The sequence below is a fragment of the Oryctolagus cuniculus genome, chromosome 20 (assembly GCF_964237555.1).
Source record: "Oryctolagus cuniculus chromosome 20, mOryCun1.1, whole genome shotgun sequence".
NCBI lineage: Eukaryota > Metazoa > Chordata > Mammalia > Lagomorpha > Leporidae > Oryctolagus > Oryctolagus cuniculus.
The window spans coordinates 5,192,931-5,203,247 of NC_091451.1; the positions used below are offsets into that span (position 1 = coordinate 5,192,931).

Consider the following 10,317-nt stretch of genomic DNA (forward strand, 5'->3'; position numbering starts at 1 on the left):
GTATGATGAGCACTTGAGAGAGAGGGTTATGTACTTCCATGTGAATTCTTAATATAAATATATAACTGTCTTTTTCACTTCAAGTTCCTAGGTGGTAATTCACAAATATGGTTATATAATAAATATGGGTCTTTCAAGTCTTTGGATCATTTACAAATAATAAATATGTACTTCTAGCACGTAACGCTTACTTTATTGTACTTATTTATATTTTGTAAACACCAAATATCTCAACTAACTGTATTCTTATTGAGTTACTTTTACATGCTTATTTAATAACTGATACAAAAGACTATAATTTGTAGGTTGAGATAGAAGCACAACAAATGAAGACTGAATCCACCACTTGAGATCTAGAAAGTTACAGGCACTGTATTTGCTTGCATACAAAAGAACAAAAGATTTTATTTTACTAAAAATAAACACATAATCTTGTTATATTTGAAAAAAAAAGCATTTTCAGACAAGCTCCTTAACTGACATCTGCCTTCCTCTTTATTTCTACTTTCCTAAATAGGCATGGAAGGGATCTTACCATTCTCCAATCCTCCCACTACTGGCTCTTGCCAGGAACCATGTATTTGTAAAGCAAAAGCTACAATCCCATCTGAAAGCATAAAATGTAGCAAAAAATGGAATCTTTCTTCTGTAATGGAAGCAAGTTGGAGACATCTTCAAGAAACCATGAGTTCCCCCTCTTCCTGAACTGGGAGGGTTTTGCCGTTTATTTGCTCAGGTTCTATCAACTTAACAATGTCTGTGGACGGCACCACCGCTCAATAGGCTAATCCTCCGCCTAGCAGCACCGGCACACCAGGTTCTAGTTCTGGTCGGGGCACCAGATTCTGTCCTGGTTGCCCCTCTTCCAGGCCAGCTCTCTGCTGTGGCCCGGGAGTTCAGTGGAGGATGGCCCAAGTCCTTGGGCCCTGCACCCAACGGGAGAGCAGGAGAAGCACCTGGCTCCTGGCTCCTGCCTTTGGATAGGTGTGGTGCGCCGGCTGCAGCGCGCTGGCCACGGCGGACATTGGAGGGTGAACCAACGGCAAAAGGAAGACCTTTCTCTCTCTCTCTCACTGTCCACTCTGCCTGTAAAAAAAAAAAAAAAATGTCTGCAGCAAACAAATGAAACAAATGAGAGTATCGTTCACAACCCACATTTCACATTATATCAATTTATGGGAAACAAATTTCAAAGGATATTTTTGTCCAAAAGTAGAAATCATTACCGAAATTATACTTGAACTTATAAAATGAAACACTCTAAAATTTTGAAACTGTATTTAAAATAAATATCCAGGTTAATTTTTACAAACTGCATTGCAGTTACTCTGGGTAAATATAAGTCCTATGATTACATAGCCTACATTTTCAGAGTCAACACAAAACCAGAATTTTAAACTGCCACGTACAGAACAGTGAATCCCTTTCAGGAAACAGCCACTGGCAGTGAGGCCGGTGGCAGGGGCAGGCCTGGAGAGGAGTGCAAGCAGGGAGTCTCTGGGCCAGGCCTGCAGCACCCACTTCCTGCACCTGGGGAATTTGCTGGCAGAGCCTGGCAAGGTCACAGTGCCCCTGCAGCTGCCTTGATCTGCTGGGAGGCTACCATGCCTGGGCCACACCCATGCCACCGAAACCGAATCTCAGAGCATGGACCCTGTTGCCTACCTTAGCACCATCAGCTCCTACCTCCCATGTTCCTGGCCCATAGGCGGTTGCTGACCCAGGGCACCACATGGGTCACCCTGCACAAGCTGTGAGGAAAGCTTGGTATGAGACAGTGTCATGAGTTTTAGTCTGATGCGGCCCAGAGTAGAGGGTTGTCTGTACACGGCGAGTCACCCAGAAGCAGAAAGTCCCTGAAAGGGGTTTGCGGATCTGCAGTCTAATCAGGGTTTGCCTCCAAGGCCTCAGGAAGTAGCCAAACCTTACGGCTGATCAGAGCCATGGACTCACTCCAGTGAGACCCGGTCAAGGGCAAGGGGGGGAACCTCCATGTACTGCTGGCCACACTGCCCACAGTGCTGTGTGACCTGGTAGCCGCCTGACTCCACGGTGCTGCTTCTGAAGAGGTAGTGCCCGTACTCCATGCTGTTTGTACATTCTCCATTTCAGCCTCTCATATCCTCCTTGAAATGAACCGTGGAGCTGAAGGACACCTGCTTCAAATTCCAGAACCATGGCTCCCAGTCCCTCTTCTGAGGCTACAATGGTCATGGCTGCACACGGGGCTCTGGAGGCTGACAAATGTTATTTGGGTTGGGTGTGGCCATCAGTGGGGTAGAAGAGGGACGTGGGCTCCCAGTACCACTTGTCCTCTTGTCAGGCCAGGACGCAAGGAGAAAGGTTTCACAGTCTCTCCTGCTGTTCTTTCTCCTCCTACATGGAGGTACCCACTGTGTGGGGCTTGTCACACTGCCCGTGCTGTAATGCTCAGGACCATCCATGCATCACTGATGGTTTTTCTGAAGGAGAAAGCACAGGACTGCTGAGAAGCTGACGAGGCTGCTTCTGAGACCAAGGCAGGCCGCCATTATCTGGAGGAAACCTGACCAAGGCATCTCCAGGCTGGGGAATGCGGAGGCACCCGGGAGAGAGCATCCAGAGCTATAGCATGGAGAGGAAGGAAGGAAGGGATGCTTTGTGGCAGTGAACTGAGAATTCAAGGGACCCAGCCTGGCTGCAGGGTCCCTTCTGAGCCCCCAGCCCCACATGGGAGAGGCCTTCACTGCCCAAAGGCCTGGAACAGCCATCAGGATCCGGGCTCCTGGTGAAGCCCTGTGAGTGCCATCAGAGTAGGATTCTGGCCCTGCCACCCACTGTGTCTCAAGCAGACTGAAAAGGGAGGGACTTTCAGTTCCCAGAATGCACAACAGCCATGACGTGCAGCCCACCTTGGGAACATTGATCTACTATACAACCCAGTCTAGTATGACTGTTGATAGGAATAGGGTATGTTTCCTTCTTCCTAGGATGGATTGAGATTAAATCAGAGTAATTTATTTACTAGAATATTTAGTCTTAGATAATTAGAATTTTTGTGTTTTTTTTTTTTTGATTATGCGAGAATTGGATATGTGTGTCTTTTTGGTAGCTTTCTTGTAACAAAATCATGACAGAAAGTTTGTTCTTCAAAAAAGGTCATAAAAAATTAAAAATGTCTGTATACATTTAATCTTTTATCATGTGCTTTTTGCTGCATCTCTTGTAGAATTTGTAATGCTATATTTGGTTTTCATTATATCTGAGGATCACTTGTCTTTTTTAAAGGATTTATTTACTTAAAATCAGAGTGACAGAGAGAGGAGGAGACAGAGACATGTATCTGCTCATTTGACCCCTGGTGTGGCTGCAACAGCCAGGGATGTGCCAGACGGAAGCCAGGATCCAGAAACTCCATTCACTTCTCCTGAGTGGATGGGAGAAACCCAAGGATTTGAGCATCGTTTGGTGCCTTTCATGTTCAGTTGCAGGAAACTGCATGAGAGGAATGGTGTGTCTGGGTCTCTAACCAAGCACTCATATACAGGATGCTGGTGCCCCACGCAGCAGCTTAACCCACTGTACCACCATGCCTGTCCCACAAAGATCATGTTTTCTTATCGCATTCAGGATTACAAGCTTATTTATTTCTATATCTTGCTTTATTGAAATTTTTTTCCCCTCACTTTTTTTTATGGAATAGGTTTCTTGCCTATTTTTTCTTTGTACTTTTGGTTTGGTTCTTTAGTCTTTGTCAAACTATAATCTTTTTTTAAATTACAATATTAAAGTGCTTATTCAAAACAAAATATAGTGGTGACATATTTTACACAGGTATCAAATTATAAGCTCAATAATGATATACTTTAATACTAAAGTTGCTCTGTTAGTTTACACTGTGATCTATTTCTTATAACTCATTAAAATTTTCCACATTTTTATTATCTTGTCAAATATCTTTCTCTAATAAGAGACACTTAAAATTCTCTATTAAGAGACATTCCCTAAATGGCCGCTATGCCCAGTGCTGTGCCAATCTGAAGCCAGGAGCCAGGTGCTTCCTCCTGGTCTCCCATGCAGATGCAGTGGCCCAAGCACTTGGGACACCCTCCACTGCCTTCCTAGGCTACAGCAGAGAGCTAGACTGGAAAAGGAGCAACTGGGACTAGAACCCAGTGCCCATGTGGGATGCCGGCAATGCAGGGGAAGCATTAACCTAGTGAGCCATGGCACCAGCCCCTACTCTTCAATTTATAATAGAATAATTTGTAATTTTGCTATTGAGTTCCCTATATATTCTGATTGTTAAGCCATTCTCAGGTGAAAGGTTTGTAAATATTTTCTGAAATTATGTAGATTCCTTTTTTGCTTTATTTTTTCATTGCTGTAAAGAAGTTTTTAATTTGATGAAATCCCATTTGTCTAAGTTTGTTTTGTTTCCTGTTCTTTGTGTATGACATAAAAAAATCCTTGCCCATTACTTTTTCTTCTAGGAGTTCAGAGTTTATTTTTTTACATTTAGATTTTTAGCTTTTATTAGGTTTTTCTTGTACACAGTGAGAGATGAAATCCAGTTTAATTCTTTTGGATATAATATAAAATTTCAACATCCTTTTTTAAAAGCCTTTATTTACTTAGTTGACAGGTAGAGTTACAGAGAGATAGAGGAAAATACAGAGAGAAAGGTCTTTCATGCAGTAGTTCACTCCACAAATGGGCACATTGGCCAGAACTGGGCTGATCAGAAGCCAAGAGCTTATTCCAGCTTTCCCACATTGGTGTAGGGGCCCAAACACTTGGGCCATCTTTTACTGCTTTCCCAAGCCTTAGCAGCGAGCTGGATCAAAAGTGAAGCAGCAGTAACTCGAACTGCAGCCCATACAGGGTCCCAACCCTGCAGGCAGGAGCCTTACCCACTATGCCACAGTGCCAGCCCAGAGGTTAGCTTCTATAAACCAAGTTGTCAGCAAGTCAAAGAGCTATGTTTTCAATATCAGATAGCAGAGTTCTCCAGAGTTTACTGTATTTAAGTCATTAGTTAAACACATACATAATGGGTTATTGAAAATCCATTATAGTTAAATATCACCATGAATAAAATATATATTGATTAAAACTGAATACTACTGTCCCTCAACAGTTGAGACAGGGGCTGTCCAAAAGCATTGCATCTCGAAGTGGCCCTTTCTCTTTTATTTATTAACTTTCAGGTACTTTATTAGTTATCACAGACAAGGGAGAACATATTATATTTGTCCTTGGGGAGTGGATTATTTCAATAAGTATAATGGTTTCCATATACATCCATTTTGTTACAAATGACAGTATTTCATTTTTTATCACTATATTATTCCATAGTGTACGTCTACCATAATTTTTTATCCAGTCTTCAGTTGACAGACATCTGGGTTGTTTCTATATTTTAGCTATTGTGAAATGAGCTCCATTAAACATGAGGGTACAGATATCTTTATCATATACTGATTTCATTTTTATTAAGGAATTTTTTTTATTTTTTAACATTTATTTATTTATTTGAAAGAGTTACACAGAGAGAGGAGAGGGGGAGAGGCAGAGAGAGACAGAGTGAGAGAGAGAAGTCTTCCATCTGATGGTTCACTCCCCAGATGGCCGCAATGGCTGGAGCTGCACCAATCCAAAGCCAGGAGCCAGGAGCTTCTTCCAGGTCTCCCACGTGGGTGCAGGGGCCCAAGGACTTGGGCCATCTTCCACTGCTTTCCCAGGCCATAGCAGAGAGCTGGATTGGAAGAGGAACAACTGGGACTAGAACCCGGTGCCCATATGGGATGCCAGCACTTCAGGCCAGGGCATTAACCTGCTGAGCCACAGTGCCAACATTTAGTAAATTTCAAGATGTGAGATGGTTGGGTCATATGGTAGGTCTCTCTCTATATATAGGCATTTACACCTACATACATGGATACAAAATCTTAATTTATCTTTAGTACTTTATAACTATTTCTTTTCTAGCAGTTGAATATGATAATTGTACAAATATTTCTCAATAACATATATAATTCTAAATGTTTGCTACTAAAATTTTGTGTTTAAATATAATTTTGTAGATGAACAATAATAGAAAAATGAAATAATGGAGGTGTCTAGACTGTATTTTTTACAGAATGGTTGTTCAACAAAAGACCTTTAAGTGTGATGCTATTCACTGATACTTTATTAACATTACCTTGAATAAGGAAGGGAAAGGAGAGTACAGATTTTGTAAGACCCTTATTATTTTGTCTGAGTTATAATTAGATGAAGAATTTTATTTCTATGTGTATCCAAGACTTCAACAAAGAAAGTCTAGGAACTGAGAAAAAATCTGTTTAATGCAAACAATATAACAAATTTTCTTGTCTCCTAGAAAGCTATAAAAAATGCACTTGTTTTACCTGTACATTTTACTTGTAGGTCATTTTTGTGTGATGTGACCATAAAATTAGTGGATTGAAGGGATTTTATTTTAATAAATGAGTTTTTTGTGCTTGATTTACTAGGTTGAATTTGTTAGCTTTTTTTTATTTTATTATTGTTCTACAATTCTTACTGGACAGAACTTTTTTCTTTCAGAATATTTTCATAGTATGCTGAGAACATTATGAATTGAGGCAATATTTAAACAGAAAGCATTTGGGCTGGTAACTACACTTTCTATTTTTGTTAAAGTAGCATGTGATATTTTAGCTCCTTGGTTCATTTGGATTGAGCTTTCTGATTAAGCATGCTGGAAAGTACCAATATTTACAAGTTCATATTCTTTTTTTAAATATTTATTTATTTGTTTAAGAGGTAAAGTTGCAGAGAGAGAGAGAGAAAGAGAGAAAGACAGACAGAAAGGTCTTCCATCCACTGCTTCACTCCCCAAATGACCCAAAAGGCCAGAGCTGAGCAACTCTGAATCCAGAAGCCAGGAGTTTCTTCAGGGTCTCCCATGCAGGTGTAAGGACCCAAGCACTTGGGCCATCTCCCACTGCTTTCCCAGGACATGAGCAGAATGCTGGATCAGAAGAGGAGCAGCCAGGACATAAAATGACACCTATATAGAATGCTGGCACCACAGGTGGAGACTTATCCTATTATGCCATAGCACTGAACCCTAGAATTATTGCAAAAAAGCTAGAACATTTTTCCATTATTGTTTAGAAGTGTATTAGAAGTGCCACTGTGTTTTTCCTCGTTCCTTTTTCATGATACATTTTAAACATAAATATATCTTATTTTACTTGATTTTTAATAAATGTTCTGTTCCTTTGTACTTGATATGATTTCCTAGTCAACATTTTTCATATCAGTAATCTAGATAAGAATATAATAGTATTTTATTGTGTAAATCTTACTTTATTTTATCCTATGTAAGCTTTCAATTCTGCAGTTTTGTAAATCTCAGTTCATTCAGACATCCTGAAAGTTATTTTAGACTAATGTTATACTGGTAAAGAAGTGGTGATTAAACGCATTAAAAACAGAGAGTTTATCTACTTCATATGAGATAGACTTATGATAAAATTGATGTAACTGTTAATTTTTACTTTATTGAAAATAAGCTATAAGTAGAGGCTTGAATAGAATAGACAATAGGAATATTCACTAGTAGTAATGCAGCTGGCAGAAGGTTTTATTAATCATGTGAAAATTAACTCTTTAAGAATTGCATGTAATGATTCAGATTAGATTTAGCAGTGCCATTTCCCAGTTCTTATCATTGGGATGAGTGAACTGACAAGGCATTTTTGCGAATTAATCTTCATAAGTTTATTATTGCCTATATTCCCCCATGTGACAACATATCAGAAGTGGAAGACATTATAGTAAGAATTTAACCAAACTTTATGCCAAAAGTGCTTATATAATTTGTCAGGCAGAATATCATGTTTTAGCTATCAGATGCCTTTAGTCATTGGCTTGTTACTGTGTATTCTGTCATATCCATTGAACTTAGATTTTAGCCTCAACTGTATATTGGGGATAAAAAGTGAAAAGATCTCCATCTGCTTTCAAGAAACTTGCAATCCAGTAGAGAAAACAAACATATTTAAGCGTATGTAATACAACAGAGTAATCCTTTTAAATGCAGATACTTTCACTACTGTGTATTATGTTGTGGAAGATGCTCTTCCGAGTTTGAGTGTTCTTCCGTATAATTGTGTGGGTTTTGTCTTACAATTTTCTATGTCTTTTGAGGTGATCCTGGGCTTTTCTTTGTTTTCTGTTATGATATATTGGATGATTTTCTTATGTTGAGTGATCCTTAAATTCCAAGATATTACACTAATATATACAATTTTATATATAATATATAATTCCTTTATGTATGTTAATTCTGTCTCCTAGAATTTTTGAGGAAGATTTTTACTTATAAATATAAGGGACACTGTTTTACTGTTGCTTGATATCTTTGATTTTTATATGAAGATTGTATTGCCTCATTGTTTTAGTGAAGTGTTCCCAGCTACTTTTTGAAGGGTTTGCCACAATTGGTGCTGATTCTTCAAGGGTACAAACAGATTAGTTGTTTTTTTAAATTTACTTATTGATTTGAAAGGCAGTTACAAAGAGACAGAGTAAGAGAGAGAGGGGTCTTCCATCTGTTGGTTCACTCCCCAGGTGGCCAAAATGGCTGAAGGTATGCTGTTCTGAAACCAGGAACCAGGAGCTACTTCCAGGTCTCCCATGCATATGCAGGGACCCTAGTACCTGGGACATCTTCTACTGCTTTCCCAGGCCATAGCAGAGAGCTGGATCAGAAGAGGGGCAGCCAAGACTCAACTGATGCCCATATAGGATGGTGACACTGCATGCTTAACCCCCTCTGCCACAGCACTGGCCCAAGACTTGTTCTCTTTATGTAAATGAAAAAAGGTGTTATAGTGAAAAAAATACATTGATACTGTTTGTCTATGTAATGTTCACTTGTGCTTTTATTTAGTTTACTTATGAAAAAAACTCTCAATTTTGTTAAAGATAAAAAAAAGATAAAAATGATTGTCTAAATCCCTTGTCTCTACTGTTGAGAAGCAGTGTTTGTTTTTTCTCCTTCCTATTTCTTGAACTCTTAGAGTAGGGTTAATCTTATGAATATAAAGTAAACTGAAAGTAGATAATTGTAAAAATTGAGAGATGGATTAGGAGAGGAAGGAGAAGAAAGGGTGGGAGTGTGGGCAGGAGGGCTGATAGGGTGGGAAGTGTCACTATGTTCCTAAATCTCTATATATGAAATACAAGAGATTTGTTTGAATTTAATAAAATATAAAATAGAATGTCAATTTATACATTCTGAAAGGATAATCTTGCTGGATGTATAATTCTTGATTGCCTGTCTTTTCCTTTCACTTTTATGAATATGTCATCAGTTGCTTTCTGGCCTCCATGGTTTGGGATGAAAAACCAGCTCATAATTTTATTAGGGTCAATATTGTCTTTGTGTTTTCAAGATTCTACTTCTTTCTTAATATGTTATCAGCTTGCTTACAATGTGTCTAAATGTTGATCTCTTTGACTGTATCTCACTTGTAGGCTGTTTTGTTTCTTGGGTGTTTAGATTTATGTTTTCAATAAATTTGTGCTATAAATTTACACATTCATTCAAATCAACTAGCCTATGTTTATCTCACAAATGAATACTCTATCATTCTGATCAATTACCATAATATCCTTGTTCATCAACCATCAGTACCATCATCTTCCTTCAGGTTTCTTTAGCAGTTCTCATTCTTAATTTTGTTTTTTTTTTAATTTTTATTTAACAAATATAAATTTCCAAAGTACAACTTATGGATAACAGTGGCTTTCCCCCCCACCATAATTTCCCTCTCTCCCAAAACCCTCCCATCTCCCACTCCCTCTCCCATACCCTTCATTTCAAGATTCATTTTCAATTCTCTTTATATACAGAAGATCAATTTAGTGTATATTAAGTAACGATTTTAACAGTTTGCTGCCACACTGAAACACAAAGTGTAAAGTACTGTTTGAGTACTAGTTATAGCATTAATTCACATTGGACAACACATTAAGGACAGAGATCCTGGATGGGGAGTAAGTGAACAGTGACTCCTGATGTTGATTTAACATTTTTTTAACTTTTATTTAATGAATATAAATTTCCAACGTACAGCTTATGGATTACAATGGCTTCCCCCTCATACCTTCCCTCCCACCCGCAACCCTCCCATTTCCCTCTCCCTCCCCCCTTCCATTCACATCAAGATTCATTTTCAATTCTCTTTATATACAGAAGACCAGTTTAGCATTTACTAAGTAAAGATTTCAACAGTTTGCACCCACATAGAAACACAAAGTGAAAAATACTGTTTGAGT

At 38.8% G+C, this 10,317-nt stretch overlaps 1 protein-coding gene across 1 annotated transcript in view; it reads right to left on the reverse strand.

Annotated features, from left to right (window-relative positions):
- The window catches only part of LOC127489508 (uncharacterized), a 708,234-nt gene extending 706,020 nt beyond the window's left edge, over window positions 1–2,214 (reverse strand). Inside the window, exon 1 of the mRNA XM_070065671.1 lies at window positions 2,031–2,214. Coding sequence (XP_069921772.1) covers window positions 2,031–2,214 — 184 coding nt within the window. The remainder of the gene's footprint in view (window positions 1–2,030) is intronic.
- Between the last annotated feature and the right edge of the window lie 8,103 nt (window positions 2,215–10,317).